The 17,785-nt window shown below is 50.6% G+C and overlaps 1 protein-coding gene across 1 annotated transcript in view; it reads right to left on the bottom strand.

The window, feature by feature from the left end:
- MYBL2 (MYB proto-oncogene like 2) overlaps window positions 1-17,785 on the bottom strand; it is a 39,337-nt gene that overhangs the window by 8,577 nt on the left and 12,975 nt on the right. The window contains exons 3-9 of the mRNA XM_070589281.1: window positions 16,735-16,806; window positions 15,429-15,521; window positions 14,970-15,190; window positions 12,112-12,274; window positions 8,195-8,482; window positions 4,930-5,343; window positions 2,622-2,761 (exon numbers count right to left, since the gene is read on the bottom strand). Coding sequence (XP_070445382.1) covers window positions 2,622-2,761; window positions 4,930-5,343; window positions 8,195-8,482; window positions 12,112-12,274; window positions 14,970-15,190; window positions 15,429-15,521; window positions 16,735-16,806 — 1,391 coding nt within the window. The remainder of the gene's footprint in view (window positions 1-2,621; window positions 2,762-4,929; window positions 5,344-8,194; window positions 8,483-12,111; window positions 12,275-14,969; window positions 15,191-15,428; window positions 15,522-16,734; window positions 16,807-17,785) is intronic.

The raw sequence follows: 17,785 nt of genomic DNA, 5'->3' as shown, positions 1-17,785 counted from the left end.
AAAGATCTGCACTTCTGGTCAAAATCGAACATCAAGGGCCAGATTCACCCTCCTGCCTGAAACAATGAGGAAACAACACACGACGTGAAATGATGAAAGACACTGGACATGAGGCAAAGATGGAGCGAGCCCTGAGAAGGCAGACGAATGAGGAGAGCAGCTGCACTGAGACTCAAGGAACAGCACAGGAAGGGGCACAGCTGGAGCCCGGCAGGCCTGGAGCTCAAGAGGCGACGGCAAGCGAGTTCACAAGACACAGTATCACCAGAGACAAGCGAGGTACACACCAGAGATGGCAGAGGGACCTCCTTGAGTGTTAACCCGGGTGCTGATCTGTGCACACACCATATAAGGAGACTACCAGAGACCAGGGAAGAACCATCCAAAAAGCTCATCCAGCAGAGTAGTCAACACCCACCAGGGCTGGAAAAAGCGCTCCTTCCCACCAGTCAGACTGGAAATCCTCATCACTCACAAGCAGTGGGCAGAGACTGGAGGATCCTGAACCAACCGCTGCTCTGGTCCCACCTAATAAATCTTAAAAGCAAGACCCAAAAGGATCAAACTATTTCTCTTTTTTTGGTGTGGAAGATTGGCCCTGAGCTAGCATCTGTCGCCAATCTTCCTCTTTTTTATTCCTCCCCAAAGCCCCAGCACATAGTTATCCTAGTTGTAGGTCATTCTAGTTCTTCTATGTGGGATGCTGCCACAGCATGGCTTGATGAGCAGTGTGTAGGTCCACACCCAGGATCTGAAGTGGTGACCCCTGGGCTGCCAAAGCGAAATGTGTAAACCTAACCACTCAGCCACAGGGCTGGTCCCAGGATCAAACTATTTCTAAGTAATATAACTGCATCCCAGAACAAAGCTCTAAAAAATTTGTAGAAATACAAAAATACACAGTTCACAACAAGGTAAAATTCACAGCGTCTGGCATCCAAAGAGATATTACCAGGCTTACAAAGAAGCAGAAAGAAAAGTCCATCAACTGAAATTGACCCAGAACTGATACACAAGCTAAAACCAGCAGAAAGGAAATAAAAAGTTATCGTCGGTGTATTTCATATGCTTAAGAAGTGACGTAGAGACAGGGAGGGAATTTTAAAAGATCTACTTGAACATCTAAAGATGGAAACTACAAGGCCCAAAACCAAAAATGCACTGGAGGGGATTATCGGAAGACTAGACGTGGCAGAGAAAAAGATGAGCACACCTGAAGACACCGCAACAGGAACTATCCAAAATGAAACAGAGAGAGAAAAAAGAACGAGAAAAATAAGCATAACATCAGTAAGCCGTGGGAACCTCAAGGGGCCTAATATATGTGTAATTGTGGAGTCGCTGAAGAGGGCTGGGGGTGGAGGGCCCAGAGAATACATTTGGAGAAATAACAGTTGAAATGTTTCTAAATTTGGAGAAAACTATAAACCCAGAGATCCAAGAAGCTCAATGAACACCAAGCACAAGAAACATCAAGAAAAACACATTACAACACATCATAACCAAATTGTTACAAACCGATGATAAAACTGTACAAGCCAGAAGGCAGGAGAGCAACCCCTTTAAAGCTGAAAACACCTGTCAACCTAGAATTCCATACTCGGCAAAAAATATCTTCCCCAAATTAAGTCAACTTTCCAGCTACACAAAAGCTGAAAGAGCTCATCCCCAGCAGGCCCACAGTACCAATAATGTAAAGGACGGCCTTCAGACAGAAGGATCTACCAGACAGAGACACGGATCCACAGCGGGGTGAAGAGGACGGACATGCTTCTTTGTTGGAAGAGAACAGAGAAGCCGGAGCAACAGCAGGTTATGAACACGGAGGAGAAGGAGCAGGGGAAAGAACAATCTGTTCCTTTTGTGGTGCCAGCCTATCTGATCAAGGGCTTACACTCAAGTCCTAGGATTCTGGCTTGAAAGGAGAACCATTTCTCAGGAAATGTACCTAAGCTAAACTTTAGGTCGACTGCTGAGACTCATTTCTGACCAAGGGAGACATGAATCCTTTCCGAAATTATGTATCATTACAAGGGTTAAAATCCTGAACTGATTCCTGAATCTCGTAACTTACTCGCGAAATAATAAACAGCGACGCTTCTCCTGCAGCAAATGTCATAAGCAGAAGCACAGTTACACAGCTCTCTCTACCTGGAACTCAGAGTCAGGCTGACAGAAGGAAGTAAACTTGTTGTGAAAGCCCGTCCAACAAAGCAGGTGGGTAAGCAAACTGTAGGGGCTTCAGAAGGTGAAAGCCTGTGCGCCAGAGACCGGGGTGGGGCGGGGAGGGGCCGGGGGCACTTTCCTCCTTCACATCAGGCTACTCAAACACAGTGGGTTTGCACTTGAAACTCATAAAAGATGGAGACTAAGTTTTTTGTGACAATCTGGTCTCTCTTCGTTCCTGAGATGAGAAAACCATCCAAGTGAAAAACGAAAATGAGGAAGAACAAAGGTGAGGCACCAGATTATATTGACAAAAAGCAAGAGATGTGGTGGCCAGAAGGAAAACAGTCTCTGCTTTTCCGCAGCGGCCCCTCCACAGCGATCCTGGGCCCCCAGGCCTCCAGGCCATCCACCGCTGGGGGAGGGGGCGGGCGGGCAGCGGACGGCACACTCACGCGGCGTGTTTCTGGTGCAGGGGTGTCTTATCCCGGTGCAGGGGCGTGGTGACCACCACCTTCTGGCTGCACACGGGGGTGGATGTCAGCGAGGGGCTCTCCAGCTCCAGTGTGTCCTGTTTGTTCCAGAAGTTCAGAAACTGCCAGGGAAAAAAGAGAAAGGAAATGACAAACTAACAACCTGTGGGGGTGGGAGACACCCTGGAGCCCCTCCCCTGACAAGTGCCCTCCTGACCTGGGAGGACTCCTCCCATCAGAGAATAAAGAGCAAGACAGCTGGACAGGAACCCACCGAGAAGAAGCACGTAGACCCCTGGGCTTGTCACTGCCCCCAATCCTTGCTTTTGCCAGGTGGCGGGAGGTCCATCGCCCACCCCTCTTTGCTGCTCAGTGTGCAGTTAGGTCAAAGACAGTTGACTGTGTGAGAGCAGCTCCTTTTCAGAAGAAATAGGAACAGATCTTAAGCGACCCGTGAAGGACAGGTGACGATGGCAGTGGTGACGTTAACGTTTAGAGAGTGTCTCCTCTCGCCAGGGCTAAGCACTTCTCACCAAGCGTGTCGTGCACTTTTCACAGTGCCAGGAGGACTCAAACCCAGATCTGAGCCATGCCCAAAGCACCACCTCCCTGGCCTCTCTGCCCTCAAGGCCACCAGCAGCACTCAGGGCCCCTGCCCTAAGCGGGGTCCCTGAAGCAGGGTGGCCACCGTGGCCCGTCATCCTGGGCTGTTGTCCGGGCAGCTCAGGCTCCCCTCTTCTCTAGTCAGCAGCCCTCACTCGGGGCCTGTCACGGACGGAACTGTATCTCCCCCAATTCACATGCTGAACCCTTAACTCCCAGTACCTAAGACTGTGACTACATTTGGAGACAGGGCCTTTAAAGAGGCTTCAGAAGGCAAAACGAGGTCATGTGGGTAAGGCCTAATCCAATATGGCTGATGTCCTTGGAAGATTATAAGAGAAAAAGGTAAGAGATGATAAGGGAAAAGAAATTAGGACACAGACACACACAGAGGGAAGACCATGTGAAGACAGGGAGGAGACAACCATCTACCAGCCAGAGAGAGGCCTCAGAGGAAGCCAATCCTGCCTACACCTCGATTTCAGCCTCCAGAATGGTAAGAAAATCCATTTCTGGGGTGTAAGCCCCCAGTCTGCAGTACTCTGTTCCAGCAGCCAGAGCAAACTATCTCGGGGACTCTCTCGGAGACACCAATCACACCCAATACGTGGGCCGGGCCTCAATCCTTCCACAGCAGATGGTGGTGTAACATGTGCCACCTCTGGGCCTTGTTCTCTCCCACATGCTCACAGAAGGGAGCAGACCCAACAAGGCCCAAATCCTCTGCCTCTCCTTCCTGTTTGGGGACATGGAACTCTAGGACCTGCGTCTCGTCCACCCCCGAGTCCATCCTCTCATAGCCCTATCATCCCCATCCCCCTACAGCCCCCAGAGCAGTACATACCCCTCCGTCATACCTAAGGCCCTCTGAGGCCCCTGTCCCCATCTCCCAACCCCCTCCTGCCCCCACCTGTCACCCCTAGCTCTGGACTTTACACCACACACACTGCTCTCCCAACTCTGTGCCTTTGTTTAAGCCGATGGATCGACAAAACCCAGCTCAGACACCACTCTCCAGGAAGCCTCTGAGTGCCTCCCCTGACCTCTAGGAGAGACAGGACCCCTCCCCGGCCCTCCCCTAACACTGTGTATCTTAGAGCCCGGGAAGCAGTTCCCAGAACACAATGAGCTCTCAACAACTTAGTCATCGCTATGACCGTAGCACCTTCCACACCACATTCCGATCAATTCATTACAGCCTGTCCCCAACACTAGCTATCCTCTTCAAGGGCAGGGCTGTCATCTTCACCTTTGCTCCCCAGTGCTGGCAAATCTGGTATGAAATAGGTGCTCGATAAATTGATTCTTTTAACAAATACTGAGTCCCTTCTCTTCTCTGCCTGGTTAGCACCCCAGCACAACCAATTCCTCCTCCTCATGGAAGCCTTCCTGGATGACACCCACCCCGAGACCAGATGCACTCACAGTACTGTAGCCTCCTTCGTTCCATTTATCATGTTTATTTGGGTCTGTTTTTATCAATTGTCTTCCAACCAGAGTGTAAGCTCTATGAGGGAAGGGCCAGGCCTATTTCTGCTCACCCCCATGTCCCAGCACTTAGCACAGGGACCCTCACAGCAGATTCTCAACACGTCCTGGTTGAATGGCGTGCGCCTGCATGTCAGGCCCTGTACTGGGCACTGGGAATCTGTAAACCGAACCCAGTGAGCAGGTGGGGTCCACACACCTGGGAGGGCGAGAAGGGCAAGGTCTTGACAGGTGTGCTCTTGGGGGTGAGGCTGTTGCAGGAGTCCAGGAAGGACAGGCTGGCGCTGTTCTCCGTGACGGGGGACAGGGCGACACGCCTCTTCTTCTGCCGCTTGAGCACCGAGGGCGGCGTGCCGATGCCCGAGCCCCCCACTTCAGTGCTGGGGGAGATGGGGATCAGCTCGCCCCGGCTGCTCCGGCTCAGGTCCGAGATGGTGTGGCCGTCCAGGCGGTACTCAGTCACGCTGGGCCCCGGGGCAGCAGGCTGGCGGGCTGGCGGGGCCTGCTGCTGCTGTGACGGTTGGGGCTGCACTGGACTGGTGGTGAGGCTGCCCTCTGTGGACGACTCCTCGGGGAGGTCAAATTTACTCAGGTCACACCAAGCGTCAGGGTCCTGCCCGGAGAGGAGGGTTAGGAATAAGTGCAATTACTCTGCTTCTCTACCAGTTGATGCAACAGGACTCATTCATTAAAGGGAAATACACGGGTGTCAAGTACAACCCCACAGCCCAGGAGCAAGCCTCATTAACATTTTCCCGCATTTCCTCAAGGATTCTTCTACGTCTGTGTATTTGTAAACATAACTGAAGGCATATTGTACATGGGGCTGCTTGCTCCGTTATTTTAAAAAATGTTCTAAGCGATCTATAATATATACAAAAAGCACAAAGAAAAATACAAAGAAAACTCAGATACCCATCAATAAGCTTAAATAAATCACTAAAACCCCGTGTCCGCCTCCCGGCTCACATCCTCTGCCAGGGCAGGCGACCAGCACCTGAAGTCACTATTTCTCATCCTCACGCATTTCTTTACCACTTACACATGCCCCTAAAATCTAGGATTTTACATGTTTTTAACCTTAGTACAAACTGTTTCTATAGGCTGCTCTTTTCTCCATTTAAAATTATTATTATAATAACAATACTACCTAATTCTATTACCTATGAGTTAAATGTTTACTATTAACATTAGTTGTTATTATGATGAGAAATTTTCAACTTTTATAACATAATTTTTATGACTGCAAAATATTCCCTCACATGAATATATCAGTTACTTAACTATTCATTCCCCTTCTGCTGGACATTTAGGTTTTTCCTCTCATTTTAAAAAATTAACAGTAACATCTTTATGACTATCCTGGATATACATCTTCCCCTGCATTTTTAGTTATTTCCTTAATATAGATTAGTAGCAGTGGAAGTCGTGGCCCCAAGGCTGTGAAGAGGTTTAGGGGTCCTGATTTGCACAGTCACATTCCCGGAGAGAGGATGCAACTTGTGCTCCACGAGCCTGTCAATCACAGGTGCCTCCCTGGCGCTTCACTTGAGTTGTTTCCAATCCCCCAACGATCCCACCAGGGAAGCATTACTCTTCTCCTTTCACACCAAGAAACCCAGGCCAGAGAGGGCACAATCTGCCCGAGGTCACTGCGTTTCTAAGAGCCATTCTAAGAGGCAAACCCAGGTCTTCCCACCTCTGCCCAGTAAATTACAACCCAGCCGAAAAGTTTCTGGAGACAGAAGCTTCTGCTTTGGTCCTTGGAGGTGAGCAGACCTCGAGCCTGGTGTGGTCCTCAGGACCTGCAGAAGCCTGGGGCAGCTCATTCCTAGAGTGGAGGCCCGCTCAGGGCAGTGCTGACTCAGGCCCACACTCCCAGCAGCAAACCCCTACCTCGGGGAGGCCCCAGAACTGACGGCGTCTAACAGACCAGAAGCACATCCTACAAGGTCCGCCTGCAGGGCTGCAGGGAGGGACAGGCAGCGGTATTTCCGCAAATGCTGTAACTCCATCAGCCACTGAAGGTCATCATGGAAAGGGCTCAAACTTAGACCCAGACAGCAACGCCTGACTCCTAGCCCTGGCTGTGTGATGTTGGGTAAGTCTCCTAACCTCTCTGAGCTTGGAATTCCCTCATTAGTGATGGGTCCACCACCTACTTCACAGGGCTACTACAGAACTAACAGAGAGTGTGTATGTACGTAGCAAGTAACGAGCCTGGCACATAGCAGGCGCTCAAAGGTTAGATGTAATTACTAACTAAGCATTGGGCCTGGCAGCCAGTGGGTGCTCAATAGAAGTGAGTTCCCCTCTCCTCTTCTCTGTGCCTAGTGAGTGGAGAAGGATACGGGACAGTCTGAGGATGAAGGGAGGTAAGGCCGTGAAACACCAACAGTGCCAGGCGCCAAGTGGGCCCAACTCTCATCTAACACTCCCCTTAAAGCCCAAAGCAGGGACTGCAGCCGGTAGCCTGGGAGACTGATGAACACAGCAGACCTGCTCTCTAGCTACTCTGAAATTCTCTGCAGTGGAGGAGACTCCACAGACGGACCCTGCAGCTGGGTCTAGTCCCAGCCGCTGGGCACAAGAGGTGAGGCCCAGAGTCAGAGGGACTCAGCAGATGGTCCCCTGGAGACTGCACCATCCAGTCTTTCATTGGGCAGGACAGTGGGAGCACAGCACAATGGTCAAGGCCACCAAGCTTACTCGCTGTGTGACCTTGGGTACACTACTTGATCTCTCTGATCCTCAGTCTTATCTACAACACAGAGAAAGGATACACCTCACAGGATATTGTGTGGACTGTACATTAAGCTCAGAGCCTAGCATTTAGCAGATGTTCAATAAACAGCATCATTACTCTTAGTAAACAAGGGGAAGCCCAAGAATGCTGGTGAAGGCAGGGCACCTCCCACTGAGCTCCCCTGCCCCTGGTTGCCAGGCCTGCTACCCATCACCTGCTGAAACGCCCTCCACACTGCAGGCCTGGCTGACACAGCGGGGAGCCGGAGACGTCACACCAAGAGGTGCTTCCTCCCACCAAGCTTTCTCCCAAGGGGCACAATCCAGCACGGCCTTGGGGGCTGCTCCGCCTGAGCAATCAGAACCCACCCACCACTCCAGCCCCAGGCCCCTCTCAGGGACACCCAACCATCTCTGGTGCCACAAATCCCACGTTCCCCGTCCTGTGTTATCAATCAGACACCTTCCCCTCGTCATCTCTGAGGAATCAGGGCAGTGCCACCTCCTCTGGGGAGCCCTCCCACCCCACCCTGAACTGTACAGCATGAGCCAGGAGCTCCCTTAGGGCAGAGACTGCATGGCAACTATCTCGGTGTCCCCAGGCCAGGTACTCAGCATCGGCTCAGTAAACGTGAGCGGGACTGGAAGGAGGCCTGCCCTTGGGAGCACTACACTGGGGGTGCTCCAGGCCCACCCGGAAGTACCATGACCAACATTACCGACTCGATCAAGTCCAGGGCTTCGGAGAGGCTGGCCCCCACGGCAGGGATGAGGAGGTTTGCGGCCTCCACCACCCACTTGTAGGGCAGGCTGATTTCCGGCGGGGAGCCCTCCTGGTCGTCACGCTTGGGGGAGTCCTCCAAGGGCTCTGGCGTTCGCACTTCGTCCAGCTCTGCAGGGACAGGGTCCTGCTCCTTGGAAGGGGCGGCTGCCACGGCCTCCTCCTCGCTGCTCTCCTCCTCCTTCATGGCGGGGGGCGCCGGGGGCCAGCCGGCCACGAGACCTCCCTGGTGGACACAAAGGCACACCGCTGGGACTTTCTGTTCTGAGCTCTAGACTGTGCAGTATTCCAGCTAAAAACGCACAACCTAAGGAAACTCAGATGAACCCAAATCAAGAGACAGTATATGAAATAACTGGCCTTACCTTACACTTCTAAAAATATCAATATCACAATAGAGTAAGAAAGGCTGATGAAGCATTCCAGAGGCAAGAAGTCGAAAGAGATATGACAATGAAATGCAACGTCTAATCCTGGATTGGACTGTGGGCAGGAAAAAAACGGAATATGGACTGTAGATAACAGAAAAGTCTCAAATCGGTGTTAAATTCCTTGGATTGGACATAACTGTACTGTGGTTATGTAAGGTTACGCCCTTCCTCTTAAGAAACACGCAGTGAAACATTAAGGGATAAAGAGGCACCATGTATGTAACTGACTCTCAAATGGCTCAGATAATGAGTGATACGTGTATATAGAGAGAAAGATAAAGTAAATCTGGCAAACGTTAAAAACTAATGAATCCAGTAAAGGCTATATAGGAGTTCTTTGTTCTATTCTTGCAACTTTTCTGTATGCTTGACATTTCAAAACGCAAATTTGAAAAATGAGCGTTTACTAATTTTGTGAAAGACCAAAAGGAATAGAGGAAAACGGTTCATGGCAATAGCTCTCTTAGCAGAACCTGGGAAACAAGCTTGACACTTTAACCCGACAGACCCCAGCATGGCCTTGGAGATGGCACATGTGGTTAGCTGGGTCCCGTGTCAATGGGGGCACAATGGAATCAGGGAGAGGACTTGGGCTCTGGATTCAGACGGAGCTTTGCCACTGACCAGCTGACCTTGGGCAAGCTGTTTGACCGTCTGAGGGTCAATTTCCTTGCCTGTGAAACGAGGACACTAAGGCTTACCATGCAGGGACATTACACAGATCGGCAATGATGTGAAAAGCATCCAATCTAAACAGGGGCTGTTATTGGTATCGTTGTCAAGTGACACGATGGATACGGTTTGTGATAAAGCAAAGGACGAAAAGGACATAAGAACAGATTTGATTAAAACGTGTAACTGCTATAACAGAAGGGCGGGGAAGAATGCCACAAACACTATTTAATAGCTACCAACATGGGAATCCCAGTTTGGAAAACAGCCACTTTGAAAAACAGTTTGGCACTTTCTTACAAAGCTTGGTATACACTTACCATATGACTCAGCAATCCCTCTCCTAGATATTTACCCAAAAGAAAGGAAAACTTACATTCACACAAAAACCGGCACATAGATGTTTACAGCAGCTTCATTTGCAAACACTAGCTGGACACAACGTCCCTCAGCTCGTTAACAGAAACACTGTGGCACATCCATACAGTATCACTCAGCCATAAAAAGGAACAAAGCACCGATACACACAACAACATGGACAAGATGATCAGATACGACAGACTCAAGAATGAGGTAAACATCTGTATACATATAACAACATGGAAAGATCTAATAGAAAAAGAGACGTAAGATGGTGAGATATAACAAAATCCCATTTTAAGCTTATTACCCTCAGTAACAAATGTTGGAAACGATATATTGGTTCTCTGGGGAAGCTGAGATTAGTGAGCTCTGCCCTCTGCACTGTTCAATTCTGTAAAGTTTTCCCTCTTTACAGTGATCATGTGTTACTTTTGAAGCACAGGGAAAAAACTTATAATTGCAAGCACTGACCAGTGAGCGGGGAAAATAGGAGGTGGTCCCAAACACACATTAACAGGCAAACCTTCTCTGGCAGGCAATCTAACAAGATCGATTAAGAGTTTTTCAAGAATTATCTATCCATCTCTAGGAATTTCTCAAGAAATAATTGAGCAAATAAGTGGTGACTGAGCCACAAGGACAATCATTAAAGTTTTGTTTCTAATAACAAAAAATTGGATATGAGCTTAATTAAACAACACAACAGAACCATTAAATTGACGCTGGAGAGGAATGAGTATGGAGGACACAGTAACACGCTGACCTGCTGACCTGACCTCCTGTGCTCAGGGTTGTGATCTGGGGCTCATCCTGGCCCAGCATGGCCAGCACTCCAGACTTGAAAAATCAAGAAAGAGAGGCAAGGACATTCTATAAGCTCCAGCTGAGCACTGCAGAACTGGAGCAGTGAACAAGTTGCATCTAGCCAGTAAGAAAGGGGAAGGGGGAGCATTAAAAAAATTATTAAATGGTTCACAATTACAGAAAATATTGAGAAACGGTTGTGAAAGACGACATGACTGGAGCCATATTAAAACAGAGCCAGAGCAGCCATTTCAGAGGAATTGCCTTGCACGGCTTGTTTTCTTTATCTTCCAAACTAAACTGAACCACCAACATTCCAAGAAGTCAGCAGGGACAAGAATATCCTGTTTGTAAGGACTGACGAAACCGGACTTTGCCGATGACTGAATGGCTAACCAATCAATGAAGTACAAACCCAGCGTTCCCTAGTCTAGCATCAACACACTCTTCTTTAATACAACCTTGCTCCTCTCCCTCCCTTTTCCCATAAACACTCAGCCCCTCTCCTGTAATCACGACACTAGTTTGGGTTTCTACCTGAATCTGTGCTCCTTGAACTGCAATTCTTTGATCCCAAATAAACGCTGTGCCTCTTAAACCGGTTTCTGTTTTGTAGCTGACAGTGTAGAAGTGTGTTACCTACCACATACCCAGCACTGTCAAATCTTACACTTTGACACGTATGCTTCAAATCTTTATTTATTTTATGAATAAATCATTAGATATAGCTTAAAACTATCAATGAGAAGTTTACTCTAGGGTGTGGGATGGGAGATGTTAACATCTGCACATTGGTTTCATTTTCACAACTGCAAATGTAACACAGTATGATTTTCTAGCAAATCATATAAGATTATAGACACAGAAAACAGATGAGGGGTACCAGGGGGTAAGGGTGGGAAAAAGGCTGATGAAAAGGGGCACAGGGAACTTAGGGGGTGATGGCAACGTTCTGTATCTTTTTTTTGTTTTTGTTTTGGAAGACTGGCCCTGAGCTAACATCCGTGCCCATCTTCCTCTACTTTATATGTGGGACACCTACCACAGCATGGCTTGCCAAGCGGTGCCATGTCCGCACCCGGGATCCAAATCGGAGAACCCCGGGCTGCCAAAACGGAACATGCGAACTTAACTGCTGTGCCACCATGCTGGCCCCTGCTCTGTATTTTGATTGTAATGGTCGTTACATGACAGTGTGTTTTTGTCATATCTTAGGAACTGTACACTAAACACAACGAATTTTCCTATATGTGAACTATACCTCAATAAACCTGATTTGTTTATTGCAAATATGCTTTTAGTATGAAAAGCCTAGAAAGAGCAACAGGTAGGAAGGAGCTGTTGACAAGGACAGAAGGAGGCTGAGGACCCCTGCATCTCGTCCTCAGAAGCGTGTGACAAGGACAGGGCCTGGTGAGACACATGGCCCACACGGAGACCCTGTGGCAGGAACTAACGAACAGCTGAGGAAAAGGTGAAATGAGAAGAACAGATGTAAACGAGATGGTGTCGGATAAACATGCGACCCAACAAACCAACCCGGAGCCACGCCCAGTGGCCGAGGCGCCTCGGGCAGCCATCCCACCTGGCCCTCTGCAGGGTGGGCACGCTGACGGCCGTCCTTGTCCTCGAGCTCCACCAGCAAGTACACGGGGGGCTTGCAGTCCTTGGTCTCGCTCAGGAAGCCTCCCGTGTCCACCTTCCTCTTGATGGTGGAGTTCCAGTGATTCTTCACAGCATTGTCTGTCCTGCAGGGGCCAAGAGCGGACCACTGAACCCCAGCCCTACAGCCTGTGTGCCACTGGGCATGCCACTGACCCCCCTGAACTAAGTCCCCACTTCTGTAAATAAGGGTTCAAATCAATGAACTCTAAGGTCTCTTAGCTGTAAGATGAAGCTGCACGTTTCTAGCCCTTAATGATTTATAGAGCATTTCCACTCACCTCTGTAAAATAAGCAAAGGTTTTATTCAGCTTACGGCAAAAATCATAAAACTGAAATGTTTGTGGAACTCTCATTCCCTCCCCTGCTCACTCTGCATTTGTAGAAACCATGAGCAAACCGCTGGCTGCTGACCCCCATCCTGAGGCTCACGGTGACCTTGAACATAAGCCCCATGCATCTCTGAAGACTGAAAAACCACCACAGAGGGCAGAGCTAGATGACACAGAGGGTCCACGACTGTCCACTCTGAGCCTTGGTTTCTTTATCTGGAGAAGCAGAAGACCGCTTCATACTCCACCACTCACTGAAGATTAGACGAGGAGACACGTGTAGTAGTACAAAGCACAGAGCAGCACAATACCACGGAACCGCAGAGCAGTACAGAAGTTCAAGGAAGCACAGGAGGACAGGAGCAGATTGGTACTGCAGTACGGAAGGAGTGGGTAGGAGAGAAGGCCACAGCAGTATGAATTAGCATTCCAGAGAAGCATAGAAATATACAGTGTGTAGAAGTATAAGATACTAGGGAAGTATAGAGTATTATAGTACTACAGAAGTGTACAGTGTAGAGTAGGAAGCAGGACATGGCAGTAGAGTGGTATAGAAGTATAGAGAAGTAAGTACTACAGAAACATACAGCAGTAGAGTAGTAAGTAGCATACGCTGGTAGAGGAGTATAGAGGTAGAGAGCAGTACAGTACTACAGAAGCATATAGCAGGGGCCAGCCCGGTGGCACAGCAGTTAAGTTCACACGTTCTGATTCTCGGCGGCCTGGGGTTCATCGGTTCAGATCCCGGGTGCGGACATGGCACTGCTTGGCAAGCCATGCCGTGGTAGGCGTCCCACATATAAAGTGGAGGAAGATGGGCATGGATGTTAGCTCAGGGCCAGTCTTCCTCAGCAAAAAGAGGATTGGCAGCAGTTAGCTCAGGGCTAATCTTCCTCAAAAAAAAAAAGCAGCATGTAGCAGCATATGTAGTAGAGCAATATGAAGCAGAGAGCGGTACAGTACTACAGAAGCGTGTAGCAGCACAGGAGGAAGCAGCACGTGACTGTACTTCAGTGTGGTACGTGGTACTACAGTAGTGTACAAGTGCCAACAGGCACTTCCTTCCCTGGGGCTCCACGCAGAGTGCCTTTCCCTTGGACTGTGACCAGAGACTACCAGCTTGACTGAGCAGGAGGCTAAGAGGAGGGTGGGTATCTGCGATCGCTCCCACTGCAGCCATCAGGACGGCGCTGACCAGGCAGGGCTCGGGGCACTATGAGGAGGTTGCCGGGGACCAACTGTGGTCTGAAAGGACAGAGAAACCTTCTCTGAGGAAATCACACCCCACCAAGAACTGCAGGATGAGAACATGTTGGCTACACGATGGGTGCGGGCAGAGGGTGTCCTGGGACGACAGAGGGACACAAGGGCGTGTTTGAGAAGAGCTCAGCACATGTAAGGCACTGAGAGGAGGGCGGAGCAGCTGAAGTTCAACAGGTGAGCAGGCAGACGGTGAGTCGAGGAAGGCTGGTGGCGTGCGCCAGGCCACGCAGGCCACATGGGGAAAGAGGCCTTTTAACCCAAGCGTTAGAAGTGCCGAAAGGGTAACACATTCAGGTTTGAGTTTTGAAAAGAGACCATTCTAGACTTCAGGGGAAAAACACCCTCTGGCGTTTTATCTCCTCTCCCTCCAAGGACTGCACTGCCATGACAAAGAAAGGATTAAAAATAAAACAGTATAAGAGACAAAGAGAACAGGGTAGAAGACAGCAGCAAATAAGAGATTTTTCTAAGTTTCCACAAGATGGAAAGAAGTTAGGGGAGCTGGAGCCGGCCTCGTGGCCGAGTGGTTAAGTTCGCGTGTTCCACTTCAGCAGCCCAGGGTTTAGCCGGTTCGGATCCTAGGCGCAGACGTGACACGACTCATCAGGCGACGCTGAGGCTGCGTCCCACATGCCACAGCTAAAAAATATACAACTACATACCAGGGGAATTTGGGGAGAAAAAGCAGGAAAAAAAAAAAAGAAGTTAGGGGAGCAAGAAGCCACTTAGGAGACTAGGAGTCTGGCAAGAATGGAGCCAAGTCTTCCCAAAGCTCCCCACAGAACATCAAGAGGCTCAGGGCTTGGAGGGACCAGGCGCAGCTAGGAGTAGGGTGAAAAGGTGCAGATACTGGCCCTGACCTTGTAGGCAGGAGGGAAGAGATTTATTTTCTAGAACAAATGACCAGGCAACGCTGGCCACAGCAGCAGAGGGCAGGGATGGTGCACAGAGCTGAAACGGGGACCAGATGAAAACCAGCACTAAATGGGAGGCCCCTTCTCCTGCCCTGCTCCAGAACTCCCCACAGCCAGGCCCAGGCAAGAATCTAAAGGATTCATCATCTCCGGGAAAAGTGAACAACTCTGAGAAATCTGACTCCTGGAGCACCCCCCGCAAGGCCCACAGATGACCCGACCTCCTGGGAACAGGGCCTGCCGGCTCCACCCCAGTCCCAGGAGGCACTCACCGCCCCGGCAGCATCTTGGCGATCTCGGCCCAGCGGTTGCCCAGCACCTTGTGGGCCTCACAGATGATGCGGTCCTCCTCCTCGGTCCAGCAGGACTTCTTCACCTCAGGGTTGAGGTGGTTGTGCCAGCGCTCACGGCACTGCTTCCCCAGCCGGCCCTTCAGGTGCTTGGCGATCAGCGTCCACTGCTTCGTGCCGTACTTCTTCACCAGCTCGATGACCTTGCAGAAAAGCCTCTGTGAAGCCAGCGGGATGCGCCCCTCCCTCACCCCCCCCACAGCACCATCATTCCGTGGGAGCCTCACCATGGCCCTGAGAAGGGACTGCCCAACCTGCGGGGTGACACACACCCATGCTCAGCTTGGCCCCCCTGCCAACCCCAAGGGCAGCCACACAGTCCCTTGACTTGCTGGGGTGGGTGAAGGCCCACTGTGTGCGAGGCCTTGACCCACTAGTCACCTTTTGGTCTTCCTCTTTGGTCCATGGCCCCTTGACGAGGTCTGGATTCAAGACCCTCAGCCACCGGTACTGGCACTGCTGGTCAGTGCGGTTCTGGGGGAAGAAGAGGACCGTGCCAACTCCTGGGATGGTGGCCTTGGACCCTTGTCGAGTGCTGGGCTCAGGGGACCATGGCCAGGCTCACCTCAGATGGGCGTCTGTCTTGTTCCCTACACCCACCACTCACTACATGCCCACATGCCAGAACACGTGTGGTCTCCCTTTGCTATAAGAGGGCGTGGATGGAACTGGGCAAACTCAGAACTCTGCCCAGGGAAGCCACTTGCTGCCACCCTAACACAAGGAGCTGCCATCATGAGCCTTTAAACCCCTGTAAAAGCTTGTGAGGGGGCCGGCCCGTGGAGCAGCAGTTAAGTTTGCACGTTCCGTTTTGGTAGCCCAGGGTTTGCAGGTTCAGATCCCAGGTGTGGACCTACATACCACTTGTCAAGCCATGCTGTGGCCAGCACCCACATATACAATAGAGGAAGATGGGCACGGATGTTAGCTCAGGGCCAGTCTTCCTCAGCAATAAGAGGAGGATTGGCAGCAGATGGTAGCTCAGGGCTAATCTTCCTCAAAATAAAAATCCCCCCCAAAAAACCTAAAAAGCTTGTGGGGTATGTGAGGGATCCTTGCTTGCTTCTGGGAAAATATCATTTCCCTAAAGGTTTCAGATCACGTGAAAGGAGGGGAGAAGAGGATGGGCAGAAGGAGTCTGGGGACTTGGTCACGGAGCTGCCTGAGTGACCCAGGAAATAAGCCAGACAGCAGCTCCTGCGACATTGCCTCCTGCCAGACACCTGCAGTCCTGGGAGTGGGGATCTGAGGGGACCCGCACCACAGGAGGCTCCACATGCTGAATGTGGTGACACCAGCTAGCTCTGCGGGGGCCTCACCACAAAGCCTGCCAAGAGCATTGTCTCCCCAGTTCCAGTCTCACTGTTGAGACACTGAGCAGCAATTCGCTCCTGACTTGCAGGAAGACATGCACATGTCACTGATCACACGCTGCAAATGTCAGAGAGGCTGAAGACCACCAGGCATGCCAAGGCTGCTGGGTGGAGATGCTTACGTCAGGGTGCCTCCAATTCCAGTTTGGGAAGAAAGGGCTTAGGGAGGTTGTTTGGTTCTGTTTGGGTGAGCTGGGGGGCTTGGTAAGGAACTCCCTTTTTTTCTCCACGGCAGAAGGTCTGTCCTAGGCACACTGTCTGGTCACCAAGAACACTTGACCCTGGGAAGGGGGCCGCAGAGGGGCTGCACTCACAGGAAAGTGGCTGGCCAGGAACTTCCAGTCTTGCTGTCCGAACTGCCTCACCAGAGTCCTCAGCTGCTCATCCTGCCAACACCAGAAAGGCAGAGGGCTTGCTCACACATGTGCAGAAAGCAGCTGTTCCCGACAGAGCCTTCCCCAAGAGGAACAGCCTCATTCATCCATTCAGTCATGGAATGAGCAGCTACTACGAGCTGGGCACTACAGACACAGCAGCGGGCAGCCACAGAGCTGCCCCAACCTCAGGGGACTTGTGGTCTAAAGGGAGGCAGATGCTAAGCAAAGGCTCCCAGAAACAAAAGTAAAGCCACCCCAGGCCGGGGGTACGGAGAGGTATATAGTGACTGTCTATTCAGGGAGACCAAGGGATGGGCTCAAAGGAAGTCTGAGGTAGCTGAATGCAGGAAGCAAGTGAGAGAGGGATGCAAGGGGCCAGACCACATGCAGGACTGATTCAGGCCTCTGGGTCATGCAAAGCCACTGACGCATTCAAGCAGTGGATGGTCATGGTCTGAATGCTTGTTGTGAAGTTCACTTTGGTAGCTGCAAGAAAAGGGGCTTAAGAGGGCAGGATGGACAAAAGGATGCCATTACAGGCACCCAGACCAGAGAGGCCAGTGACTCAGCAGGGAGATGGAGAGACCTGGGCAGAATAACCAAGAGTAGTTAGAAGGCAAAACAGTATCGGTTAAAACATTCTCCTGAAAACGAACTACTGATTCAGGCAAGAACACGAAATCTCAGCATCACCATGATGCACGAAAGGAGTCAGGCAGAAAGGGGTACACACTGCGTGATTCTACACGTATCCAATTCTAGACGATGTTAACTAAGCTACAGGGACAGAAAGGTAGTCAGTGGTTGTCTGAGGTCAGGGGTGGAGAGAGGGAGGGATGGATAGCAAAGGGGAGCAAGGAATGTTTGGGGGGGTGACATTCTATAATGTGAAGGTGCTCATGGTTCAACAGCAAAACATCAGTTGAAACTCATCAAACTGTCCTTTAAATGGTTGTAGTTGATTGTAGGTAAGGTATTCCTCAGTCAA

The sequence above is a fragment of the Equus przewalskii genome, chromosome 21 (assembly GCF_037783145.1).
Source record: "Equus przewalskii isolate Varuska chromosome 21, EquPr2, whole genome shotgun sequence".
NCBI classification, from domain to species: Eukaryota; Metazoa; Chordata; class Mammalia; order Perissodactyla; family Equidae; genus Equus; species Equus przewalskii.
The sequence above is the reverse complement of the archived record's forward strand: the minus strand, read 5'-3'. Positions and strand labels throughout refer to the sequence as shown.